This window comes from Balaenoptera acutorostrata, chromosome X (genome assembly GCF_949987535.1).
Source record: "Balaenoptera acutorostrata chromosome X, mBalAcu1.1, whole genome shotgun sequence".
In the NCBI taxonomy this organism is placed as follows: domain Eukaryota; kingdom Metazoa; phylum Chordata; class Mammalia; order Artiodactyla; family Balaenopteridae; genus Balaenoptera; species Balaenoptera acutorostrata.
The window spans coordinates 95,737,696-95,765,549 of NC_080085.1; the positions used below are offsets into that span (position 1 = coordinate 95,737,696).

The 27,854-nt window shown below is 36.3% G+C and overlaps 1 protein-coding gene across 2 annotated transcripts in view; it reads left to right on the forward strand.

Annotated features, from left to right (window-relative positions):
• COL4A5 (collagen type IV alpha 5 chain) overlaps positions 1 to 27,854 on the forward strand; it is a 243,894-nt gene that overhangs the window by 147,164 nt on the left and 68,876 nt on the right. For both annotated transcript variants that reach the window (XM_007196386.2, XM_057538818.1), the window contains exons 13-27: positions 63 to 155; positions 1,787 to 1,840; positions 1,937 to 1,993; positions 2,284 to 2,328; positions 3,888 to 3,941; positions 5,498 to 5,539; positions 7,560 to 7,692; positions 14,304 to 14,477; positions 14,821 to 14,904; positions 17,874 to 17,966; positions 20,233 to 20,303; positions 20,592 to 20,783; positions 21,596 to 21,764; positions 23,727 to 23,819; positions 23,907 to 24,011. In XM_007196386.2, coding sequence (XP_007196448.2) covers positions 63 to 155; positions 1,787 to 1,840; positions 1,937 to 1,993; positions 2,284 to 2,328; positions 3,888 to 3,941; positions 5,498 to 5,539; positions 7,560 to 7,692; positions 14,304 to 14,477; positions 14,821 to 14,904; positions 17,874 to 17,966; positions 20,233 to 20,303; positions 20,592 to 20,783; positions 21,596 to 21,764; positions 23,727 to 23,819; positions 23,907 to 24,011 — 1,459 coding nt within the window. The remainder of the gene's footprint in view (positions 1 to 62; positions 156 to 1,786; positions 1,841 to 1,936; positions 1,994 to 2,283; positions 2,329 to 3,887; positions 3,942 to 5,497; positions 5,540 to 7,559; positions 7,693 to 14,303; positions 14,478 to 14,820; positions 14,905 to 17,873; positions 17,967 to 20,232; positions 20,304 to 20,591; positions 20,784 to 21,595; positions 21,765 to 23,726; positions 23,820 to 23,906; positions 24,012 to 27,854) is intronic.

The following is a 27,854-nucleotide window of genomic DNA, read 5'->3' on the forward strand; positions in this document are numbered from 1 at the left end:
ATGTTATATTATTGTCTGTTTAAACTATGAAATATCACATTCTTATTTTATCTTGCAAACAGGGTGAGCAAGGTCTTCAGGGCCCCCCTGGGCCACCTGGACAGATCAGTGAACAGAAAAGACCAATTGATGTAGAGTTTCAGAAAGGAGATCAGGTGAGTATGTAGGGAGGAAATCAATGAATATCTTGCTATGAAAGTAGCATTCCATTAAAATGCATTACAAGCTGGAATAAGGTTATATGTGAAAGTCCTTTTAAAATAACAAGGATTTGAGATAATTAAAATTTTAAAATAGCTTGATTGAGATATACTTTATATACCATACAATTCACCCATTTAAAGGGCACAATTACATTTTTTTTTAGTATATTCACAGGGTGGTGAAACCACCACTACAATTTAATTTTAGAATATTCTCATGAGCCCCCTCCAACAAAACCCCATACCAGTTAGTTGTGGCTCCCCATTTCTCCCCAAACTCTCGAGCCCTGGGCAACCACCAATCTAATTTTTGGATCTGTAGAGTTGCCTATTTTGGACATTTTGTATAAATGGAATCATACAATATACGGTCTTCTCTGTCTGGTTTCTTTTACTTATTATAATGTTTTCAAGTTCATCCATGTTGTAGCATGTACTGGTACTTTGTTCCTTTTTATGGCTGAATAATATTCCTATGTGTGTATATTCCACATTTTATTTATTAATTCAACAGTTGATGGGCACTTGGATTTTTCTCCATTTTTGGCTATTGTGAATAATACCTTTATATACAAAATCAAGTCATGGTAAGATAGATTGTCATTGTTTTAGATGACTGTGTTCTCTACATTTCACTGATATGCAGGGAGAAAGATGGTATTACTCTATAAAATCTTGTCATTTTTAGAAATAATTTTCTGATACATTGCTTCTACTAGAGTAGATGAGGGGATCAAACACACCTTCTATAGAATAGTGGCTCACCCTTCAATAGAGTGTGTGCACTGTTGTTTCACTTAAATGCTAATAAGAAAGTTAAGAATAAAGGACAAATTATACTGAAACTCTACCATCAATATGTATTGGGCCATTTAAATCTCTGCCAAAGTATGTGTGTTATATAGCTCCCAAATCTCCAAGTTTTAGGTACCCTTGCTTTTTATAAAATATTTTATAAGAATAAAAAATCATTAATACTTTTGGGACTTCCCTGGTGGCGCAGTGGTTAAGAATCCGCCTGCCAATGCAGGGGACACGGGTTCGAGCCCTGGTCCAGGAAGATCCCACATGCCGCGGAGCAACTAAGCCCGGGTGCCGCAACTACTGAGCCTGCACTCTAGAGCCCGCGAGCCACAACTACTGAGTCCGCATGCCACAACTACTGAAGCCCACACATCTAGAGCCTGTGCTTCACAAGAGAAGCCAGCGCAATGAGAAGCCCTAGCACCGCAACAAAGAGTAGCCCCCACTCGCCGCAACTGGAGAAAGCCTGTGTGCAGCAACAAAGACCCAATGCAACCAAAAATAAAATAAATAAATAAACTAAAAAATATCATTAATACTTTAATTTGAAGTGTTTTCTTGCTATTTACCTCAAAACTTGGCTTGTCCTAAAACTTAACTGAAATGAGCAAAGATGGCTCTAGATTTTTTGCCTAGTAGGTATCAACTTTGAATTTGAAACATCTTATTATCTTTGGTTATATTACATGAGTCTATAGTTCAGCTTGTTAAAAGTGTTCCTAGCTAGCTCTAGTACTAACAGTATTTATATTGCTTTCCTTCTCCCTACTACTGCATAGGGACTTCCTGGTGACCGAGGGCCTCCTGGACCTCCAGGGATACGTGGTCCTCCAGTAAGTAACCTAAAATTCTTTAGCATCATTTAATGTAAATTGATATTGACACATAGTACTCCATGAACCAATGTAAAATTACTTTTGTGTGTACAGGGTCCTCCAGGTGGTATGAAAGGTGAGAAGGGTGAGCAAGGAGAGCCTGGCAAAAGAGTAAGTGTTATGGCTACTAATACTCTTTGCAAAAAATTTTAAATGTGTCTATGTGTGTGTGTGTGCATGCCGGTGCACATGCACATGTATGTCATTTTCTTTTTTTCCTCTTAAATCCTGCTTTCATTGCCTCAAAATGTCATGACTGACATATTCATTTATTTATTATAACATTGAAGTCCAAAAAGTCTACTTAAGAGAGTCCCAGGCAGGAAAAAGCTTGTTATATTTTTTAACCTTATATTTCCAAATAACAAATATATATTCTTACATTTCCTTGAATCCTATAGGGTAAACCGGGCAAAGATGGAGAGAATGGCCAACCAGGAATTCCAGTGAGTATTTAAAGTCTATCCCTTCCCTCAAAAAAAAAATGGCAACATTTGTACATGTTGGTAAAGAAGCAGGATGGCAAAGAAGCTTGGGTCTGGAAGTAGTTTAAATGAATGGAAATTATGCTTTCTTTCTTTTCTGAATGTGAATTTGAAATTTCTCTGTCTTTCAAGACAGATTTTTGTCAGATTTATTGAAATATAATTTGTATACAGTAAAATGAACCATTTTTAGTGTACAGTTCTGTGTGTTTTGCTAAACACATACAGTTGTGTAACGATCTCCATAATACAAAATAGTTCCGTCCCCTCAAAAGTTCCCTCACGATCCTTTGTAGCTATTCCCTACCCTTCCCCAAAACCCCTGGAAACAACTGATCTGTTCTCCATCCCTATAATGCTGCCTATTCCAGAGTAGCATATAAATGGAGTCACATTGTGTATAGCTTTTTGAATCAGAATTCTTTCATATAGCATAACGCACTGTACTGTATATCAGTAGTTCATTAACTTTTAATTGCTGACCAGTATGTGGTTATATGGATGTACCAAGGTTTGTTTATGCATTTACCCATTGAAGGACATTTTGGTTGTTTCTGGTTTTGGCCATCATGAATAAACTGCTAAAAACATTCACATACTATTTTTTGTGTGAATGTAAGTTTTTTCAGTAAAAGTTTTGACATATAATTCTAATTGCTACCAAAAAAAGAGGAAAATAAAATATGCAAGTCCAGGAACATTATTTCAGGCAGCCTCAGTTTCAAGAGTATCCACCATAGATGTTAAAAGAGGTTTGCAAGGACAGATAGAAAATTTGATGAAATTTGGAGACTATTCTGAAGGAAAGGGAAGCATTCTTAACAAGACTGGAAGTTATAAAGTCAGATAAATTGATTTCCAGATGATTTTCCTAAACAGGCAGTCCTCAGCTTATAAACTCTAGATTCACCAATGGCTTAAACATATAAAATGGCATAAGGTGGGGTTCAATTCAGGGCCTCAGTTACTGGCTTCCTTTGGAACAGTGATTTAGGCAGCCATGATGTTCAGCAATTGCCTCTGATTGTTTTTGACTGATATCCCCAGGGAAAACGCTTTTCTCTGTTTGCACTGGGAGAACTAAATTAGGTCAAATAAAGATAGCCATGCAAGTGGGATCTTTCTGGGAACCACCAGACAGGTCAAAAATGACAGTTCTCTGGGAATGGGGCTTTGAAGAAGCTTCAACCTGGTTCTTTCCCTTCCAGTTGCTGCTGTGCTGCTGGTTTTTACCTTGATTGTGAGCTGTTGGTTTTCAAGGCTACTGCGGAGCTGAGGAAGTGTGATGGGAATAGAGCCACAAACCTCTGTGTTCTCACCAAGATTCAATCTTTTATTTTTTTTTCAAGAAACACTTCCTGGATTGCTGCAAGCCTTTGGTTAATTTCTAGAGTTCTAAAAAGGTTGACTCTGACCATTTTTGCAAGTGTCCTTGTTGCTTTCATGGAGGAGAGGATTTTTGGAGGTCCTTATTACTCCACCATTTTTGCTGATGTCACTCTGTCTTCCATGTTTTAAAGGGTTTGCCTGGTGATCCTGGTTACCCTGGTGAACCAGGAAGGGATGGAGAAAAGGTAAGAATTTTAACACTTTGAAGTGACCGGTTTTATTCCAGTTAGCACAATCCTTTTCTTGCCCAAGTTTGAGTTATAAATGAAAAAATTCTAAATAACTAGCTTTTGTATTCAAAACATACCTTCTTTATCCATCTTTTGGTGTTGCTCTCTTTTCTGTTATACCAGTTCCTCTAAATTTTCATTCACTATCCTAAATCACAGTCCATGTGATAGAAATACATGGAGAAATGTTTAACTTTAGCATTTCCATTGTTAAAAGTTGATGCCTTTGCTTTGAGCATGTATCGGCAAAACTTTTGTTCTCCAGAAAGAGGATTTAGCCACTATTTTAGTCAGGTCCTCATACTAAAAAGGCTTATATAGTTGTGAATTTAGAATGTTGCCACTAAACATTTCCATTCTCTACACAGTTATTGTCTGGAAGTCCGTGGCTAATTCTTTGTTGTTTTTTTCATTTGGCTATGCAGCCTGACTGAAGTCATTTATTTAGTAGCCTATTTTAAAAGTGACTTTGAAAGAATGTATGAAGCACACAGTTCTCCTATTTATAGCAAATCACAAAACATCCAGTTTTCCAATCTCTCTGATCTTTAATTGCTTTCTATGAAAACCAAAACTGAAAAGCTTTGTTCTGCAGGCAAGGAGGGAAAGGTGTTACAAACTTGAATGTACCCAGAGGGCACACGTTTTAATGGTGGTTTATCTCTAAACTAGATCCAAGTTCTAGCTTGGCTTTAGAGGCACAGCTAGAATAAATACTCAGAGAATAGAATTTTGTTTTTCTAGTGTAAGTAAAGTTATAGGATAGAGTATCTTCGTAAACTAAAAGGAGTTTATAGATAGATGAAAGGTTCCTATGAACAAGTCTAGAATGAGAATAGAGGTGTGAGAGAGATATCTATTCTTGGGTCTTGGCCAGTAGAGTTAACAGCTGAATACTGTGTTCTTCAGCTGTTGTAGCTACTGGTTAAGGGTAAACAGTTTTGTCTGAATTTGTCTTTCATTAGATTCTAAGAGCAAAGTCACAAAAGTAATTATGATTTATTAACTGTTCCTGATGATACTTAAGTCCATCAGCTCTAAAATATCTGTCACTAATGGAAATGACACTAAATTTATGCCGTTGACAAGTTTTTTGAAAAGGAACATGGCTAAATGTAAAAAACAAAAATGTAATGATTATAGCTGATTCTAGTGCTACCAGTTTGTAAATCAGCATCTTCTTTATAGAGTATTTATAGTTTGCTGGAAACTAGGAATCTTAAAATCAAAGGATGTTACAGCTAGACATACCTTAGAAGTCTGGTCTATAGATAAGGCAGAGAAGTTAATTGATTTAGTCAGCATCATAGAGCTTGTAAATCTGAGACAACGTCACAGGTCTTCCTAGGCTTAGCTAAGTACTGTTTCATTACCTCATTTTGTATTTCTCTTTGAGATATTTTATTATGGATTTCTGGGTCTTTATGAAACATAGTTATCTGTTATATCTTTGAGGAAATTGATGTTTTCATGTGATTTTTACTAACCTGTTTTACAATTGTATTGAACAGGGCCAAAAGGGTGACATTGGCCCAACTGGGCCTCCTGGACTTGTAAGTTTTTTGTTTCAGTTTTTATTTATTAAGTTTATTAGTGCATTTTAATTTTCATGTTTTAATTATATACTCCGTACCTTTTCCTCATAGAACACAAAATTCCAAGATCAACTTTTCCTGGCTTAAAAGTCTTTACATCCAAAACTTCAGTGATGTTGACCTCAAAGTCTTTGTATTGTTCTGCCTGTGTATTACTTCTCCATAATAAAGGTCCAAAATTACGGCATTAGGTTGTTTTGCATCATGATTGCCAAATCATTTCTCAAGTAACCAGCAGGTGGTGCAAGTGTTGCTTACAAAGTTTCAAAAAAAGAAAGTGTTGGGGAACTAGGGGATTGGTCCTTTCCCCTGCAGAGCTCAGGGGAAAGATGGATTTGGTCTTAATAGGTTTTCTCAATTTGTAATTGTCTGATTCACACCTCTTTCTTCCCTGAGTGTGTGCTTTCTAGGGGCTCTTAATCAGAAATGTAGGGAACTGCTCTGTAAAGGAATACTTGAGGGGTTTACAAATCTTCTGTCATGTTTGCATTCACCATGAAATTCTAGTCAAATATATTTTCATTCTTATTAAGAATAAAATGTCACTGTTGCAGTTGACATATTGGTTTTCCTATCATTGAAATTTGCTAAGACTCTTGACTTTAGGCTGCACTGAAGCTGCAAAGGGTCAATTGCCATAAAACCTATATGTTCAGACATTTGAATAACATTAATTATTTTTGTCCATAAGTGAGTCTCAGATATTGATACTTGGTACTTTACCAAATCTAATGAGGAGGTACTTGAAGATCTTAGACAATTTTTATTGACTTTCATTTTAAAATCAGAGTTTTACTTCTCTAAGAAGCAATTTCTCTAAAAAATGAAATAAAATTTTGATGAACATCAGAAGAAATGGAAATTTTGAGAGTGCAATCCAATCCAACAGCTCACTTCCCCTTTTGAACTACTATCCCAATTCTAGGTCCCACAGATTTCAGTGTCCATTTGTCTGAATATTTCTTATATCCAAAAGAGCCAGGATAATTATCTCACTTTGCCAGTAGGTGATGATTTCTGTCTCAAACTGATAGTTTCTTAAATGTAAAGCTTACTTTACCTTTATAGCTCTATGAAGTTAATTTCTTTATATTTAGATTGTTTAATGTAAAATTATTTAGGCATAAGGTTCTAAGAAGATAGAAAGGGAATGATCAGCTAGTTGATTTTGATTAGTAAAGCCTTCCTGGTAGAGATGTGTTTTCTTTTTTTTCTTTTTTTTTTTTAAGAAGAAGAAAGAAATGTGGGTTGACAAAGAGAAAGATTGGGGGAAGGCATTATAGATGTTTAGAATGGCATATTCAAAGGCAAAAGCAGGAATGTGCAAGATACATGAAGTGGTTATAATCAGACCTCACTCTCCTAAAAGGTCATTCAGGACATGAAACGGGTGAGAGAGGTATTGGGAGTGAGAAGTAACTTGACAGAGTCCATGGTTAAAAGTGACATCAGATATAGTAAGAAGTAGTGAACAATTTTGAATCCTTTAACAGGATAAGCAACACAGAAAAATTGGTTTTTGAGGAAGTGTGTCCAAGTAGTAGATTTGGATTAAATGGGACAAGCTCAGAGTTACTTCTGTTAGTACAAATGTAAAGTAAGGATAGAAGCTGTTGCAACAAGAAAGAAGGGGACACATTGGAGAGACATTTTTAGTAAAGAATTATCAGGCTTAGGTGATTGGAATGAATCAAATGTGAATTATAAGATAAGAGACATCAAACATAATTCTAGCTCTGTAAGTCTGGGGCTCAGGAGGGTGGTAATATTAGTACTGGCATTGAACATTTTCTAATCTGTTGAAGCATAGAAGTAACATAGAATATGACTCACAATCTACGTAAGTAGTCTTGATGATTTTGCATCTGAACATTTTGTGACAGTGATACACTGTAATCATATGTAGCTGCTAGGTTATTTTCAGAAGAACAAGTCTCTTCCTCTTTGAATTCCTTTATTTTTTTCTTTCATAATAAAGGTAATTCCTAGGCCTGGAACTGGTGTAACTGTAGGAGAAAAAGGAAACATTGGGTTACCTGGCTTGCCTGGAGAAAAAGGAGAGCGAGGATTTCCTGGAATACAGGGTCCACCTGGCCTTCCTGGACCTCCAGGTAAAAGAGGCTGTACTGTACTTAATAGCCTTGGATTTATAGTATCTTTACTAATCCAAGTATACAGTATTATCATACTAGTTCCAGGGTGAGCATGGCAGTAGAAGGCAGAGGTATTTTTTAATTGACAGAAACTTCTCAACTCTTACTATAGCTTTTCTCACCAAGTTTCTTACCTGTACTTTAAAAAAAAAAAAAAAAAGCAAAGTTACTTGAATAGTGTCCTTTTACCCTAAAAAAAATACCATTTCTACCTTTTGTTATTAATAAATTACACCAAACAGTACTATGATCCAAAAATTAATCATTATACCTTTCATGCTGTTATAAAAGGGAACATTGTGCTAATAATGCCTAGTTATGTAAGATTTACTGTATTTTTATATAGTAAATAGCACTATCCACTTAGAATTCCAGAAACATCTACCTAGAAATCCCCATGGTGATTTTGCCGTGCAGTAAAATCTTGGAGCTCAATACTGAGTATTATATCATTCCTTTGTTGAAGATACACAGTATAGTAGAGCATTTCTAATTTGGCCACAAATTGAGCAGTACCCTTGTTTAGCATGTTTATTTGGATGTTCTGTGAAATGAGGTGATAGTAAGGATTTATGTAAAATTTGAAAAAACATCTACAGTATCTGTCACACGTACATGTATAATAAATTATGGTTACTTTTCCTTCAAAAATATTTGGCTAATGAAATATTAACATGATGAGATGAGTGACACTCAGTGTTCCTCCCAAGGAGAAAGAGAATAAATTGTGGGTCCCATTTTGCTCTAAGTATGCACTTTGGATTTTGAACTTCAGGGTAGTGGACTAAACACATACTGTGTCTGGAAAATTGAGATAAAGAATTCTCCAAGGATGTAGCAAAAAAGTTAGAGTGTTAGATAGTATGAAATAAAATTTAAGACGCACAAAGGATAAACCTAGAAGTCCCAAAATCCAGCAAGAATGAGTTCAAGGAGAGAATAGGACAAGAAGCAATATTTGAAAAATTAATGGCTGAGAACTTCTATCTATTAAAAAATGATTCCCTGTGAAAAGGCTTATGAATTACGAAGCAAAAGTAAAATAATAATACAAAAATACGTAACTAGACACATTTTAGAATTTAAGGGTAAAAAGAAATTCTTAAAAACTGTCTGAGAGCAAAGGCAGATCACCTACAAAGCAGTGAGAATAAGAGGAAGATAATGGAGCACATTTTCAAAGTAATAAGGAAAAATAACTATGAATTTGAGATTCTATATTACATCAAACTATCATCCTAGCGTGAAGATGGGATGCTTAGAAAGTTTACTACCTCCAGATCTTCTCTGAAATAGTTACTGGAGGTTTTACTCCAAGAAGAAGACAATGAATTCAGGATGAAGTTGGCGGTGGGGGTGGGTAAGATACAAGAATCAGTGGTTAGGAAAGATATTGATAAAGTATTTTAAGTCTAAGTAAGTATGGATCATAAAAAATAACAGAAGCATTTTAAGTAACAATATGGAAGTATAATTGTACACATGACTAAAACAGGATATGGACGTACAGAGAGAATGGGGAAGTGAATGATAAGGTTTTTTGTTTTGTTAGAGGGAGAGAATATAAATATTATTAACTCTCTAAGTTTTTCGAAAAATATAAGTTTTAGTACATAGGTTAAACATTTTAATAGTAACCACTAGAAAAGAATAGAAATAATATACATTACTTACTTGTTGAGGAAAGAAGATGACCAAAAAGCTGGATCTATGTCACACAAATTAGGATTGGGATAAAACAGACACAGATAAACCTGAATAAATAGAAAAAAATAAATAAAATGACAAGAAGAAGTTAAAAATAAATCAGCAACTCCAATAAATGTGAAAAGACTAAATGCTGATTAGTAGACAAAAACTAAAATAAAATTGGAATAAAAATATCTGTATGCTGTGCACAGTAGACATATCTAAAGTAAAACAACATAGAAAATTTGAAAATAAAGCAATGGGAAGATATTAAGCAAATGCTACCAAAAGTAAAGCTGGTTTAGCAATTCTAATACAGTATGAAATAGAATTCAATGAAAAAATGCATTAAAAAACAGATATTTCACATGGATAGACAACTTATACCACAGTGATATAAAGGTCACTAAACTTACGCATCTAAAAATATAGCTTTGAATATGTAAAATGAAAACTGATAAACTACAAGGGATAATTTGGCAACTCCCCAATATATCAAGTAAGTGAAAAATAAATAAGGATATAAATGATTTGAGCAACACAATTAAGCTGTATTTATGGGGGAGAGAGAAAAGCTGTGTGTGCAGCAGAGAATGTACATTCTTTTCAAACACACATGAAGCATTTATAGAAATTGACTCTATTAGACCAGAAAAAATCTTTTAAAATTATATGCGGGCCATGCTCTGTGACCACAGTGAAATGAAGTCAGAAATTAACAACAAAAAGCACCAAATATTTGTATATTAAAGTGCATATTTCTAAATAACTCTAGAGGTAAAGAGAATACAGAAATGTAGATGATGAACTACTAAATGCTAAATAAACAACCTCGTATCAAAACTCATTGTACCCTTAATTTATCACAAAATTAGAGATACTGAAAATAAATGAGCTAAGTTGGAAAAATAATAAGAAATAAAACAAGCACATGCCATTTGCAGCAACATGCATGGACCTAGAGATTGTCATACTGAGTGAAATAAGTCAGACAGAGGAAGACAAATATCATATGATAGCGCTTATATGTGGAATCTAAAAAAAGGCTACCAATGAACTTATCTACAAAACAGAAATAGAGTTACAGATGTAGAAAACAAACTTATGGTTATCAGGGGGCAAAGGGCGGGGAGGGATAAATTGGGAGACTGGGATTGACATATACACACTACTATATACAAAATAGATGACTAACAAGTACCTACAGTATAGCACAGGTAACACTACTCAGTACTCTGTAATGGACTATATGGGAAAAGTATCTAAAAAAGAGTGGATATATGTATATGTATAACTGATTCACTTTGCTGTACCTCTGAAACTAACACAACATTGTAAATCAACTATACTCCAATACAAATTTTAAAAAAAAACAAGCACAAACAAAATAGACGGAAAAAATTGAGAAAGGTAAAAATAAAATATGATCAAGATAAAGGGAAGAGAAGGCACAAATAAAATCAGTAAAGAAAAAAGATTATTACCATAAATACAATTAAAATTTTTAGATTACAAGAAAACTATAAAACTATGTCAATATATTTTAAATTCTAGGTGAAATATACATTCCTCATGAAACAGAAAATATAAAGTAATAAAATTTTCCTGAGAAAGTAGGACACCTGAGTAGATCAATTACCATAGAAGTTTTTGAAACGTTAATGGTCTCCATGAAAAAGCACTGGTTTTGTGGGTGGTTTTATAGAGTTTTATGGATGAAATCTACCAAGTTCTTGAGCAGGTGTTTCTCATAGTTTATAAACTGTTTCAGGACATTTTTTTTAAAAGGAAATTCAGTTTAGCAGATCAATACCAAACCACCAAGGAGATACACTGGAAATAACTATAGTTCAATATCATTTATGAATGTGGAAGTAACAATCTTAAATAAAATATTATCAAATCAATCCAGAAGTATATTAAACAATATGATATTATGACCAAATAGATTTTACCCTAAGATTGCAAGGATGGTTCAACATCACTGTAATTGACCACATTGACATATTAAAAGAGAATAGGCCAATAGATGCAAGGAAAAGAGTAAAATTCAATACTTATTCATTTTTAAAAGGAAAAAAAAAATTATTAAATTAAGATTAGGGACTTCCCTGGTGGCGCAGTGGTTAAGAATCCCCCTGCCAATGCAGGGGACATGGGTTCGAGCCCTGGTCCAGGAAGATCCCACATGCCATAGAGCAGCTAAGCCCATGTGCCACAAGTCCTGAGCCCACGCACCTAGAGCTTGTGCTGTGCAACAAGAGAAGCCACTACAATGAGAAGCCCACACACCACAATGAAGAGCAGCCCCTGCTCACCACAACTAGAGAAAGCCGACACTCAGCAACGAAGACCCAACATAGCCATACATAAACAAATAAATAAATAAATAAATTTATTTTTTTTAAAAACCTAAGATTAAAAGGGAACTGTCTTGAAGACCTAAATAGACATTTCTCCAAAGAAGATGTACAGATGGCCAAGAGGCTCATGAAAAGCTGCTCACCATCTCTAATTATTAGAGAAATGCAAATCAAAAGTACAGTGAGGTATCACCTCACACCGGTTAGAATGGGCATCATCAGAAAATCTACAAACAACGAATGCTGCAGAGGGTGTGGAGAAAAGGGAACCCTCTTGCACTGTTGGTGGGAATGTAAATTGATACAGCCACTATGGAGAACAGTATGGAGGTTCCTTAAAAAACTAAAAATAGAATGACCATATGACCCAGCAATCCCACTACTGGGCATATACCCAGAGAAATCCATAATTCAAAAAGACACATGCACCCCAATGTTCATTGCAGCACTATTTGCAATAGCCAGGTCATGGAAGCAACCTAAATGCCCATCGACAGATGCATGGATAAAGAAGATGTGGTACATATATACAATGGAATATTACTCAGCCATAAAAAGGAACGAAATTGGGTCATTTGTAGAGACGTGGATGGATCTAGAGACTGTCATACAGAGTGAAGTAAGTCAGAAAGAGAAAAACAGATATCATATATTAACACATATATGTGGAATCTAGAAAAATGGTACAGATGAACCGGTTTGCAAGGCAGAAATGGAGACACAGATGTAGAGAACAAATGTATGGACACGAAGGGGGGAAGTGGCGGGGGGGGTGGGGTGCTGTGATGAATTGGGAGATTGGGATTGACATATATACACTAATATGTATAAAATGGATAACTAATAAGAACCTGCTGTATAAAAAAATAAGTTAAATTCAGAAAAATAAAAAAGGAACTGTCTTGGGCTTCCCTGGTGGCACAGTGGTTAAGAATCCACCTGCCAATGCAGGGGACACGGGTTCGAGCCCTGGTCTGGGGAGATCCCACATGCCGCGGAGCAACTAAGCCCGTGTGCCACAACTACTGAGCCTGCGCTCTAGAGCCCGTGAGCCACAACTACTGAGCCCATGTGCCACAACTACTGAAGCCCGTGTGCCTAGAGCCCGTGCTCCACAGCAAGAGAAGCCACCGCAGTGAGAAGCCCACGCACCTCAATGAAGAGTAGCCCCCGCTCGCCACAACTAGAGAAAGCCACGCACAGCAACAAAGAACCAAAGCAGCCAAAAGTAAATAAGTAAAATAAATAAATTTATATAAAAAAAGGGAATTGTCTTAACTTGATGACAGAATATAAGACTTGATGTCTTATATTCTCTTGAAGCTATCTACTTCATACAGGAAGTACAGGACTGTGCAGGAAATGTCATACTTTTTGGTGAAACATCAGGAGCATTCTCATTCAAGTCAAAAATAAGGTAAAGATATGGTCACCAATACCGTTTGTTCTTATACTGAAGATCTCAGCCAGCATACTAAGTCTGGGAAAAAAAGAGGTGTATGGATAAAAAACAAAAAGCAAACCAAATTTTGGTTATTCACAGGCCATGTGATAATCTACCCATAGAGCCTAAAAGAATCAAATAACAAATTACCAGAACTTAGAATGTTTGCAAGGTAGCCAAATATGAGTTGCAAACTTAAATAACTTACCTTCCTCTAAACCAGCAATAAAATAATTAAACTTATAAGAGGACAAAATCCAGTTAACAAAAGTAACAGTCATAAAACTGACATTAGCAATCAAATTTACCCAAGAATAAACCAAACAAAAGATGTGTAAGATCTCTTTCATAACTTTGTAAAATACTATTAAATAATATAAAATTAATAAATGGAAAGATATAATACTTAATTATTACTTGGTGCGAGAACTCAATATTATATACAGGCGATTCTACCAAAATTTAATCTTTAAATTCAAATTAATCTCATTCAAAATTACAATGTTTTTTTAAAATGAAACTGACAAGCTGACTCTGAAATTCACTTAGAAGAGTAAATTTGTAAGTGTAGTGAAGATGGTTTTAAAAAGAACAAAGATGGGTATATTTTCCTTACCAGTTTTGAAAACATTATAAAGCTGTAGTAATGAAAAAGTGTGTTAATGGTGCAGGAACAGATAGTGGAACAGAAGAATGTCCAGAAACAGAGCCACGTTTACATGAGAACTTTGAGATGCCTCTTTTCTTCCTGTAAATGGCTTCCTGGTATTTCTGAGATTAAAAGATCATAGTGTCAAAGGAGAGTGAGTAGAGAGTTAGTTATTAGTACACTTCCAAAAGTAATAAAGCTACTTTAAATTATTCTTTCTTATACTCAAAGTAGTACTTACATTATTGGAACTTTCCATCTTTTCCCTAGGTGTTGATTCTCATAGAAAAAACTAAGAACATAACTGGTATTATACATTAAAGGAAGATCTTATCATTACTTAATGTCTCATTGAGACCCAAAGTAATATGTCTAAAATAAGATCATTTTGATCACTTTTAATGGGTATTTGTTTTTATTTTAGGACTTGCAGTTACAGGTCCTCCTGGGCCCCCTGGCTTTCCTGGGGAAAGGGGCCAGAAAGGTGATGAAGGTCCACCTGGAATTTCCATTCCTGGATCTCCTGGACTTGATGGACAGCCTGGGGCTCCTGGCCTTCCAGGGCCTCCTGGCCCTCCTGGCCCTCACATCCCTCCTAGTAAGCTATAGTTTTTTCCTGTTAAGTTCTATTGTTGTTTTTGTTTTGTCTTTATTTATAAGTGAATCTAGCTGAAGGTTGGCATCATTCTTTGTATTTCTGATAGCTAAATATTCTTCCACTGCTTCTACTTTTGATTTTTTGGTGATTCTTTGATATTTAGATTTGTTCTTCAAATTCTCACTAATATTATATCTTCCTTTTGTTTATAGGTAGTTGTATTAATGCAGAGAAATAACTGAAAATAGATCTCTTTTTTTTCTAGCCTATCAGACTTTCTCTTTGTTGTCTTCTGGATATTTTACAACAATTGGCTTGCTGTTCTTGTTTTATCTTATCTCAGGTGATGAGGTATGTGAAGCAGGCCCTCCTGGCCCTCCAGGATCTCCAGGTGATAGAGGACTCCAAGGAGAACAAGGAGTGAAAGGTTTGATTCCCATATTCCTTCATCCTTTGAAATCATCAGCAAAATCCCCTATATCCTCCACCCTACCTCAGCCACTCACTCCCATGGTCATACCCCAAGACCACACATTACCAGTAGTGCACACTTCCATATTTTGATTTCCCGAATCTCGTTTTGTGAGCACTACATCCTATCTTTCTAGCTTACTACCTCTAATAACCTGACTCCAACATTACTTCACACTCACTGAAACCTACCAACTTTGACTGTCCCTCAACCTTCTGATGTCCTTTCTTCTCTCTTAACCCAGCTTAAATTCCATAATCAATCTCATGCATAAACTCTTGACACATTTGCCCTCCTCTCCTGCCATTGTACTCACTTCAAACAAAAGCACAGCCCTGGTAATTCCAAATTACCACCTCTTCTGAGCCTGTGCCTTCTCTTCTCTCTTCGAACTTCTAACACCTCCTCTTCCATTCTTATTTTAGGATTCTGACTTTGCTTCCTCCTCCACTGACCAGTTGAAGCAATAACAAGAGAACTTTCACAGATTGCCGCCACCACCATATTTACCCACCTATTTGCACCTTTGCCCCTATATTCTGCCTTCCTGCCTATTATTGTTACTGCTCCTATCTAAAGCAATTCTTCTGTTTGTACAATAGGTTCAGTTTCCTCTTGTTCCCCCCCACCCAAAATTCATTCCAGAAATTCTTGTCTCTCCCATATCATCGATTTTCCCCTTTTACTGGATCATTCCCAGCAGTATACAAATATGCTTTTTTCACCCATCTAAAAATATTTTATCATAATCCCACTTCCGCTGCCAGATACTATGCCATTCCTCTGCTTCCATTTGCAGCAAAACTCTTCAAGAATTTTCTACTCACTGTCTCTAGATAACTCTACTCTCATTTTCTCTTACACATACTCCTTAGGACTTCACTCCCCTCCCCCCACCACTCCACAGATGCTGCTTTTGTCAAAGTCATCAGCAGCCTGTTCATTGCCAATTCAAATATCAAGTCTCAGTCCATTATTTCCTTGATTTTTCCATTCTTTAAACACTTTCTTCACTTGGTTTTCAGTATATTACATGCTCTGTTTTTCTTCCAACCTTCCTGGCATATCGTATATATTAGATATAGATATAGGTATAGATATGTCTCTCTCTCTACAGATATGTCTCCTCCTATACATACTCTGTCTCTATATGTATATCTCTCTGTGTGTATGTCTGTCTATTACCTCCCGTGTAACTACTGTCTAAATCAAAATATAGAACTTTTCCAAGACTCTAGAAGACTCTCTTGTGCGTCCTAGTCAGCACTCCCAAAGGTAACCACTGTTGTATCCTCAGTCAAACAGTTTACCTAACTTTGAACTTTGTATAAATGGAATCATACAGTATGGGCTCTTTTATGTCTTAATATTTTATCTGGTTTCTTTTGCTTAATATTATATCTGTGAGGTATATCCATGTTTTTGTTTGTAGCAGTATTTTTTCACTGCTCTTTGGTATTTCATTGAATGAATATTCCTATTCATATTCATCCATTCTAATGTTAATGGGCATTTGGTCTGGGGCTATTATGAATAAAGCTGCTATGAACATTCATATGTGTATATATATATATAGTAGGACATAAGCATTCATTTCTGTTGTGTAAACCTGGTAATGGAATTGCTGGGTCATAAGGTAGATGTATCTTTGATTCCATAGATATCACCAAACCATTTTACAAAGAGGATTTAGTTTCCATTTCCCTCACAACTTATTGATGCTGAGCCTCTTTTCTTATAGTCTGTACATTCTTTTTGTAAAGTACCTATCTTTTTCTATTTTAATTGGGTTGTTGGATATATGTATCACAAATATATTCTTCCATTCTTTGACTTGCTTTTTTACTCGCGTATTTTCTTGAGCAGAAGTTGTTAATTAACAGAAGTCAAATTATTAATGTCCTCTTTTATGGTTAGTGCTGTTTATGTTCTGTTTTAGAAATCTTTGCTTATCCCAAGGACCTGATGATATTCCTCTATGTTTTCTTCTAAAAGCTTTATCGCTTTTGCCTTTTACATTTCGACCTTTGATCTGTCACGGAGTCATCCTTGATTCCCTTCTTCTTTAGCATTCTATATATGATCCATGAGAAAACCCTATTGGCTCTACTTTCAAATATGTCCAGAATCTAACCAATTCTCACCATGTTTATTGCTGTCACTCCGGAATGAGCTACTATCTCTCCTAGATCACTTCAGCAGTAGCCACTTATGTGGTTACCCTGCTTCCATCCTTGTTCTTAGATTATACTATTAACATAGCAACCAGAGTCATCCTTTTAAAACTTAAGTCATATCATGTTGCTTTTCTGTTTAATTTCTTCTCCTAGATTCTCATTTCACTCACAGTAAAAGCCACAGTCTTTGTGGTGGCCTATGTGATATTTTATGATATGCCACTTGTTATAACCTGTTAACTGTCTGACCTGGTTCCCCTTCCTCACTGTACTCCCGCAATCTGTTCTCCTTGATGTTCCTTCTATATGCCAAACATGGCTACTCTTTCTACCTGGACTGCTCTACAGTCGTTATGCACGTGCCATGTCCTTTAAGTTTTTTTAATCACGTGTCATCTTCTCAGTGAGGTCTTATCCTGACCACCCTATTTAAAATTGCAACCTGCCACCCACCCCTAAGCATATCCAATTTCACTTACCCAGCCACTGGTAGAATGTAAACACTGTGAAGGTATGGATTTTGTCTGTTTTGTTTATCAATGTATTACAAACTCCTCGAACAGTGCTTGGCACATAGTAGGTGCTCAGTAAATATTTATCAAGTAAATTGATTCTAGATATAGGCTTCTCTAACTACACTGTTAGGTAGGAATATTGTCCCTTAGTGCTAACTTCTTTAGAACCTATCTAAAGAAGGTATATGTACACCTTCAAGTAAAATTTGTTTTTTATTATGGTTTTCTCTAGGTGACAAGGGTGACACCTGCTTCAACTGTATTGGAACTGGTGTTTCAGGGCCTCCAGGTGAACCTGGTTTGCCAGGTCTTCCAGGTCCCCCAGGTAAAACATTCTTCCTCAGGGCAACCTTAAAACTATTTCTTGGCTAGATATTAGTGAGCTTATTATACTTTTAAATGATGCCAGTTTCTCATTTAATGGCTAGTCACTCATATCCATAAATAATTAAATATGAAATGTCACTATCTGCTATGAAATAAATTGTGCTCTTGTTTCCAGTAGCTGAAGCTACCAACATTTTCTATTAAAGAATTTCGACAGTATTACTCCAGGAAAAATATCTTCCTTATTTTCCATATGGTGAGGAAAATAAGTTATACAGAGTCAGACTTCTTTATTCCAGAAAACTGGGGAAAATATTCATAATACCTGGCCCCTGAATATGGTTTTCAGTGGCCAAGATTCTAGTCATTGGGATGTATCACATGTTGTCATTAAGAAACGGTCTTCTACCAGAGTTTGGCAATCAACTGCCAATATTCCTCTTTATTTTTTTAATTTTTAAAAATTAAAAAAATTTTTAAATGTTCTTCTTTTTTAAAAAAAATTTTTATTGGAGTATAGTTGATACAAATGTTATATTAGTTTCATGTGTACAGCAAAGTGAATCAGTTATACATATACATATATCCAGTCTTTTTTAGATTCTTTTCCCATTATAGACCATTACAGAGTATTGAATAGAGTTCTCTGTGCTATACAGTAGGTCCTTATTAGTTATCTATTTTATGTATAGTAGTGTGTATATGTCAATTCCAGTCTCCCAATTTATCCCCCTCCTCCCTTACCCCCCTTGTAGCCATAAGTTTGTTTTCTACATCTGTAACTCTATTTCTGTTTTGTAGATAAGTTCATTTGTACCCTGTTTGTAAATTCCACATATAAGTGATATCATATGATATTTGTCTTCCTCTTTCTATATATAACTCCCCCTTCCCCATTTCCAATCAGAACCGTATTTAATATACATCAGACCTGCAACTCTTTTACTCAACTGCCTCTTGGGGTTTCCCAGTATTATATTCTCTTGAAATCACACTTCATGTCTGAGTCAGTCAGGGCTGAGAATAGATACCAGATCTCTTACCTTTCTGTCTAGTGTGTCTGCCAAACACACATTTGGTGCTTGGAAATAGATTTTCAGCAAGTCTTATAGCTGCCCCTAGAAGTTAATCATCTAGCCTTGTACTTCCAGTCTAGTGGTTTTCAAACTTGGGAGTGCATCAGAATTACTTGGAGGGCTTGTTAAAACCCAGATTCCTGGGTTCCACCCCCCAAATTTCTGATTCAGTAGACCTGGGGTGGAGGGCCCAAGAATTAGCATTTCTAACCAGTGCCCAGGTGATGCTGATGCAGCTGGTCCAGGGACCCATTTTGAGAGCACTGCTTTAGTAATATTTCCTCTAGGCTTTGAGCACCAATCCTTTCTCATAAACCAAATTTTAGGGAGTGACAAACCAAAGAAAGAACTGGTAGGAATCTAGGAAAATTGTCTAAGCAAGAACAAAGAAAGATACACAGACTTTGTCCTTATCTCCTTCTCACCTTGGCAATGGGGTGGTTATAAGAGCAGAGCATTTCTGTGCATAGTACTTGGTACCTGCAAGCTCTGAGAGGCTTTGGAATTGGAAATACCTAAGGATACAATGCTGTATGTACAAGGAAATATTAGATTTACCTAAAAGAAAGGATATCTCCTCACCTTCAGAGCATAGAATAGAAAAATCAAAATGTTAAATGGGATTGAATGGCATTCTTTCTTCCTTTCTTTCTTTCTTTCTTTAATTTATTTAATTTATTTATTTATTTATTTATTTTTGGCTGTGTTGGGTCTTCATTGCTGCGCGCGGGCTTCCTCTAGTTGTGGCGAGTGGGGGCTACTCTTCGTCGTGGTGCCCGGGCTTCTCATTGTGGTGGCTTCTCTAGTTGCAGGGCCCGGGCTCTAGGCATGCAGGCTTCAGTAGTTGTGGCACGTGGGATCATTAGTTGTGGCTCACGGGCTCAGTAGTTGTGGCTCGCAGGCTCTAGAGTGCAGGCTCAGCAGTTGTGGCACACGGGCTTAGTTGCTCCACGGCATGTGGGATCTTCCTGGACCAGGGATTGAACCCATGTCCCCTGCATTGGTGCATTGGCAGGTAGATTCTTAACCACTGCGCCACTGGGGAAGTCTGGCATTCTTATTTTAAAACTTGACTTCCTGACTTGCTGATTTTTATATGAGCTTTGTCAGGATTTCAAGCTCAAAGCTCACATTACTCTGTGTGTGTGTGTGTGTGTGTGTGTGTGTGTGTGTGTGTGTGTGTATTAGGATCTCTTGGTTTCCCTGGACAGAAGGGTGAAAAAGGACACGCTGGTGCAACCGGTCCCAAAGGATTAACAGTAAGTTTTGAGTATATTATATAACAAAAGAAGTAGAAGAAACCCACTTACACTTTGATTTTCACTTGTGGATATATATAAAAGAAATTTAGTTTTCTTATTATGATATATTTGATTCTTTCACTTTCGCTGACTCATATGTCTCACTTGACTCACAGCTTGGTACACTAAATGTTATTGGGCAGGTTGATGGGATAAACTGGAGAAAGTATTAGAAAAAAAGAAACTGATTTCCTTTTTCTCTCTCTTCTTTTTCCCCTCTTTATTGCCCCCCCTCCCTCTCCTCAGGGCATACCAGGAGCTCCAGGCGCTCCAGGCTTTCCCGGACCTAAAGGTGAACCTGGTGACATCCTCACTTTTCCAGGAATGAAGGGTGACAAAGGAGATTTGGGTTCTCCTGGAGCTCCAGGGCTTCCTGGTTTACCTGGCACCCCTGGACAGGATGGGTTGCCAGGGCTTCCTGGCCCCAAAGGAGAACCTGTGAGTTGGTTTGATATTCTTGGTTTTGTCATGCCAAATTGTTAGTGATGTTTCCTAGGATAGGCCTGGTGCTGAGATGAACATGTAATCAATGCTTAAAAGAATGTGATTATATATACTAATGGTACATTGTTATTGACTACGTAGGGTTTCTTTACAGTTCTTTTCTCAGTGGTTTTATTAATTCTTTCTGCTTAACCCACTGCTATATTGAGTAATATTTGCTATGACTAGGTAGGCAGGAGGTTAAGATGCTTATGGGTCACTGTGAGGTTCCCCTTTTCTTATCCCACATAGCCTTGTCTGGTTTTTTTTAGACCAGACAACAGAAGACTAATTTGGTTTTTATATAAAGTAAGCTTAGAGATTAGTGTGAGTAGATGGCTGTGTTAAATGTGCCATGGAGCCTAAAGATTGAAGATAAATGAATAGATTCTTATTTTGTGCACAACACACAGCCCGGGATATTTAAGTAGAAAGTGCTATTTTATTAAATGTTAGCTAGGCTGTAAACTTCTTGACTTCATGAACGCAGAGATTTTTGAATGTAAGCTTCATGAATGCAGAGATTTTTGCCTATTTTTATTCTTTGCTTTATCACCAGCACCTGGCACATAGTAGGAACTCAAAAATATTTGTTAAAAGAATGAATAAGTAGAGTGATCACACATACCACCCCATAATAACACACACTTATGCAGTTTTTAAGAACTATTTATGGCTGTATCATTTCTCTAGTTGTACTTAGTAATACCAACCTACAGATAGCTGTTGTATCTATATGTTTCTGTATTAAATTTTTCCCTTTTCAGGGTGGAATTGCTTTTAAGGGTGAAAGAGGTCCCCCTGGGAACCCAGGTTTGCCAGGTCTCCCAGGAAATAGGGGGCCTATGGGCCCTCTTGGTTTTGGCCCTCCAGGCCCACCAGGTGAAAAAGGCATACAAGGTGTAGCAGGAAATCCAGGCCAGCCAGGAATACCAGGTGAGTTTACTATGGTTGTTTTGTTTTTAGTTTGGTGCTTAAAAGCAGAAATGTATTTATTATCTTTTGGCCATTCTTGGCTTCCTTTTATGAGAGTTGTGTTTCCGTCGCCATTTATATTTGGGCTTTTCAGAGCTTCTTAGCAGGGAAACATAAATGTGTGTGTCTGTGTGTGTGTTTTAAGAGGGGCTTCTCTTTAAATTTTTTGACTGTATTTATTGTTACTGTTGTTGTTTTTAAGTGCATGATATATATAATGTACATGATATATATAATGCAAAGTTTAACAAATAATTATAATGGAAACACACACATAACTACCACACACGTCAAGAAACACATCATTGCCAGCATCCTCGAAACCCCTATCCTCCTCTCTCTGTCCTTTCCTGATCATAATCCCCTTCCATTTCTCCAAAGGTAAACACTGTCCTGACTTTTGCGTAATTTCCTTCCATATATAGTTTTATCACCTAGATATGTATTCCTAAACGAAGTACTTTAATTATGCTTCCTTTTGAGCATTATATTAATGGAAGCATAGGGTAAGTATTCTTTGTGTTACCTTTGTGTATGGATATAGCATATTCATTTTCACTGCTGTACAGTATCCCACTGTGTGTGTGTGTATGTGTGTGTATCACCATTGCTTTATGCATTCTGTTGTTAATGGACAGTTGGGTTATTTATAGTTCAGGCCTATTATGAGTAATGCTTCTATGTGCATTCTTTTATATATATTTCTGGTGTACATGTGCATACACTGCTCTGTGACAGAGATCAGCAAACTACAACTCTGGCCCTCCACATGTTGTCATAAATGAAAATTTTATTTGAACACATCCACAGCCATTCACTATTGTTTATGCTTGCTTTTGCACTACTACTGCAGAGTTGTTGTTGCTACAGAGACCAGATGGCCCACAAAGCCTAAAGTATATGCTGTCTGGTCCTTTACAGAAAAAAATTTGCCAATCCCTAGGCTAGGGTATATATTTAAGATTAGCATTCTTGAGGCATAGAATAAATACATCTTCAGCTTTACTAGATAATTCCAAACTACGTCCAATTTATACTCCCACCAGCAGTATTAGAGGTTTCTTGTTGCTCTATATCCTCATAAGTATTTTGTATTGTTAGACTTTTTCATTTTTGCCAGTCTGTTGAGTGTGATATATCTCATGGCAGTTTTATTTTATATTTCTCTGATTATATCAATGTTTACCACCTTTTCATGTGTTTGTTGACCATTTGAATTTCTGTTTGTGAAATGTCTATTCAAGTGTTTTGACCATTTTTTCTTTTGGATTGTTTCTTTTTCTTATTGATTTGGAGGAATATATATGTGTGTGTGTGTGTGTGTGTGTGTGTGTGTGTGTGTGTGTGTATTATGTGTATTAGTTCTTTATTAGCTATTTATTTTGCAAAATCTTAATTCACTATGGCTTGCCATTTTCACTCTCTGTATGGTGTCTCTAATGAACAGAAGTCAATTTGAATGTAGTCAAATATATCAACCTTTTCTCTCATGGTTAGTGCTTTTTATGTCATGTTTAAGAAATCCATCTTTGTCCTGAGCCTATTTCAAATTCTTATTTCAATTAATGAGAAGTAGTTGTACTTGGACTTTGCACACATAAAACCTTAAAGTACCACTAGTTAACCAAAAAGAAGTATTTTTCTTTTGACCTACATTTAGAAAATATTTTTATAGATGCCTAATATTTTTATAGATGCCATCTTCATGGAGACCCTTAAAACTGTCATCTACTTTTCTCTTTGAAATTTCATCCTTCTGTTTAGTATCTTCCTTGAAAATATATATAGGATTGTTTTTCTCATGGATTTTTGTTAGTTTGAATTTTTAGAAGATTGTAAGTACTTTCTTTTTTGTTTTAATTAGTGGAGATCTTTAGTCAAGTGAACACTTCCCATTCACTATTAATTCCCACTTGTTCTTAGGTCCTAAAGGTGATCCAGGTCAGACCATAACACAGCCAGGGAAGCCTGGCTTGCCTGGTAAACCAGGCAGAGATGGTGAAGTAGGTCTTCCAGGTATGTGAGGAATTTATTTGACCATGTCTTCAACACTTGTTGGTTTCTTTCTTTGGCTACTTCCAAAAAACTGCTGTTTCTCCGTAGGTGAACCTGGACTCCCAGGCCAGCCAGGCTTGCCAGGTATACCTGGTAGCAAAGGAGAACCAGGTATCCCTGGAATCGGGCTTCCTGGACCACCTGGTCCCAAAGGTATGTAGGACTGGGTAGCAGGCAAGGTAGGTTAGCTGGTTAGTATGATATTATTCTTTGATATAGTTCACACAACAGATAAAGTATATTCGTGCAACTTTTTTCTATGTGCAATAAAGAATGTAAGGGAAAAGTCACAGCATGTATGTACTATAGTTTCATTGTCTTTATGTAAAACATTCTAGACAAGAAAATATCGAAATCCTACATATGCAAAAATGACATACAAGCTTTAAAAATCACAGTAATTATTGTCTTTTGTGTTCACCACTGTATTTTCAGGGCTCAGAAAAGTCCCTGGCACATATTAAGTGCTCAATACATATTTGTTAAATGAATGGATTATATTAAACAGAAAACAGATTTATTGCACACATATATCCAAGTAATGTTTTATCCTAAATCATATTCTCTTGATTTACTGAAATTTTTAGGGCTGTTGCTTCAGTTATGCTTTATTCTTCACAGAATTTCTTTTCTCATGAAAGGCAAGAGTGTGCACTGGTCTGAGAGCAGTGCTTAAACATGTCCTTACTCATTTATACTAAATGACTTCAAGAGTCAGATTTGATTTTTTGTGTATATATGTGTAAAATATCTGCAATTTTAAAAATATCTTTATTGGAGTATAATTGCTTTACAATGGTGTGTTAGTTTCTGCTTCATAACAAAGTGAATCAGCTATACATATACATATATCCCCATATCTCTTCCCTCTTGCATCTCCCTCCCTCCCACCCTCCCTATTCCACCCCTCTAGGTGGTCACAGAGCACCGAGCTGATCTCCCTGTGCTATGTGGCTGCTTCCCACTAGCTATCTGTTTTACATTTGGTAGTGTATATATGTCCATGCCACTCTCTCACTTCATCCCAGCTTACCCTTCCCCCTCCCTGTGTCCTCAAGTCCATTCTCTACATCTGTGTCTTTATTCCTGTCCTGCCCCTAGGTTCTTCATAACCATTTTTTTTTAGATTCCATATATATGTGTTAGCATACAGTATTTGTTTTTCTCTTTCTGACTTGCTTCACTCTGTATGACAGACTCTAGGTCCATGCAGCTCACTACGAATAACTCAATTTTGTTTCTTTTTACGGCTGAGTAATATTCCATTGTATATATGTGCCACATCTTTATCCATTCATCTGTCGATGGACATTTAGGTTGCTTCCATGTCCTGGCTATTGTAAATAGTGCTGAAATGAACATTGTAGTAATGACTCTTTTTGAATTATGGTTTTCTCAGGGTATATGCCCAGTAGTGGGATTGCTGGGTCATATGGTAGTTCTATTTTTAGTTTTTTGAGGAACCTCCATACTGTTCTCCCTAGTGGGTGTATCAATTTACATTCCCACCAACAGAGCAAGAGTGTTCCCTTTTCTCCACACCCTCTCCAGCATTTATTGTTTGTAGAGTTTTTGATGATGGCCATTCTGACTGATGTGAGGTGATACCTCATTGTCGTTTTGATTTACATTTCTCTAATGATTAGTGATGTTGAGCATCCTTTCATGTGTTTGTTGGGAATCTGTATATCTTCTTTGGAGAAATGTCTATTTAGGTCTTCTGCCCATTTTTGGATTGGGTTGTTTGTTTTTTTGATATTGAGCTGCATGAGATTCTTATAAATTTTGGAGATTAATCCTTTGTCAGTTGCTTCATTTGCAAATATTTTTTCCCATTCTGAGGGTTGTCTTTTTGTCTTCTTTATGGTTTCCTTTGCTGTGCAAAAGCATTTAAGTTTCATTAGGTCCCATTTGTTTATTTTTGTTTTTATTTCCATTTCTCTAGGAGGTGGGTCAAAAAGGATCTTGCTGTGATTTATGTCATAGAGGGTTCTGCCTAAGCTTTCCTCTAAGAGTTTGATAGTGTCTGGCCTGACCTTTAGGTCTTTAATCCATTTTGAGTTTATTTTTGTGTATGGTGTTAGGGAGTGTTCTAATTTCATTCTTTTACATGTAGCTGTCCAGTTTTCCCAGCACCACTTATTGAAGAGGCTGTCTTTTCTCCACTGTATATGCTTGCCTCCTTTGTCATAGATTAGTTGACCATAGGTACGTGGGTTTACCTCTGGGCTTTCAATCCTGTTCCATTGGTCTATATTTCTGTTTTTGTGCCAGTACCATACTGTATTCATTACTGTAGCTTTGTAGTACAGTCTGAAATCAGGGACTCTGATTCCTCCAGCTCTATTTTTTCTTTCTCAAGATTGCTTTTGCTATTCGGGTCTTTTGTGTTTCCATACAAATTGTGAAATTTTTTGTTCTAGTTCTGTGAAAAATGCCATTGGTAGTTTGATAGGGATTGCATTGAATCTGTAGATTGCTTTGGGTAGTATAGTCATTTTCACAGTGTTGATTCTTCCAATCCAAGGGCATGGTATATCTTTCCATCTGTTTGTATCATCTTTAATTTCTTTCATCAGTGTCTTATAGTTTTCTGCATACAGGTCTTTTGTCTCCTTAGGTAGGTTTATTCCTAGGTGTTTTATTATTTTTGTTGCAATGGTAAATGGGAGTATTTCCTTAATTTCTCTTTCAGATTTTTCATCATTTGTGTATAGGAATGCCATAGATTTCTGTGCATTAATTTTGTATCCTGCTACTTTACCAAATTCATTGATTAGCTCTAGTAGTTTTCTGGTAGCATCTTTAGGATTCTCTATGTATAGTATCATGTCATCTGCAAACAGTGACAGCTTTACTTCTTCTTTTCCCATTTGGCTTCCTTTTATTTCTTTTTCTTCTTTGATTGCTGTGGCTAAAACTTCCCAAACTATGTTGAATAATAGTGGTGAGAGTGGCCAACCTTGTTACTGATCTTAGAGGCAATGGTTTCAGTTTTTCACCATTGAGAACGATGTTGGCTGTGGGTTTGTCATATATGGGCTTTATTATGTTGAAGTAAGTTCCCTCTATGCCTACTTTCTGGAGGGTTTTTATCGTAAATGGGTGTTGAATTTTGTCAAAAGCTTTTTCTGCATCTATTGAGATGATCATATGGTTTTTCTCCTTCAATTTGTTAATATGGTTTATCACATAGATTGATTTGTGTATATTGAAGAATCCTTGCATTCCTGGGATAAACCCCACTTCATCATGTTGTATGATCTTTTTAATGTGCTGTTGGATTCTGTTTGCTAGTATTTTGTTGAGGATTTTTGCATCTATGTTCATCAGTGATATTGGCCTGTAGTTTTTTTTCTTTGTGACATCTTGGTCTAGTTTTGGTATCAGGGTGATGGTGGCCTCTTAGAATGAGTTTGGGAGGGTTCCTCCCTCTGTTTTATTTTGAAAGAGTTTGAGAAGGATAGGTGTTAGCTCTTTTCTAAATGTTTGAAAGAATTCGCCTGTGAAGCCATCTGGTCCTGGGCTTTTTTTTGTGGGAAGATTTTTAATCACAGTCTCAATTTCAGTGCTTGTGACTGGTCTGTTTATATTTTCTATTTCTTCCTGGTTCAGTCTCAGAAGGTTGTGCCTTTCTAAGAATTTGTCCATTTCTTCCAGGTTGTCCATTTTTTTGGCATAGAGTTGCTTGTAGTAATCTCTCATGATCCTTTGTATTTCTGCAGTCAGTTGTTGAATCTCCTTTTTCATTTCTAATTCTATTAATTTGAGTCTTCTCCCTTTTTTTCTTGATGAGTCTGGCTAATGGTTTGTCAATTTTGTTTATCTTCTCTAAGAACTGGGTTTTAGTTTTATTGATCTTTTCTATTTTGTCCTTCATTTCTTTTTCATTTATTTCTGATCTGATCTTTATGATTTCTTATCTTCTGCTAACTTTGGGTTTTTTGTTCTTCTTTCTCTAATTGCTTTAGATGTAATGTTAGGTTGTTTATTTGA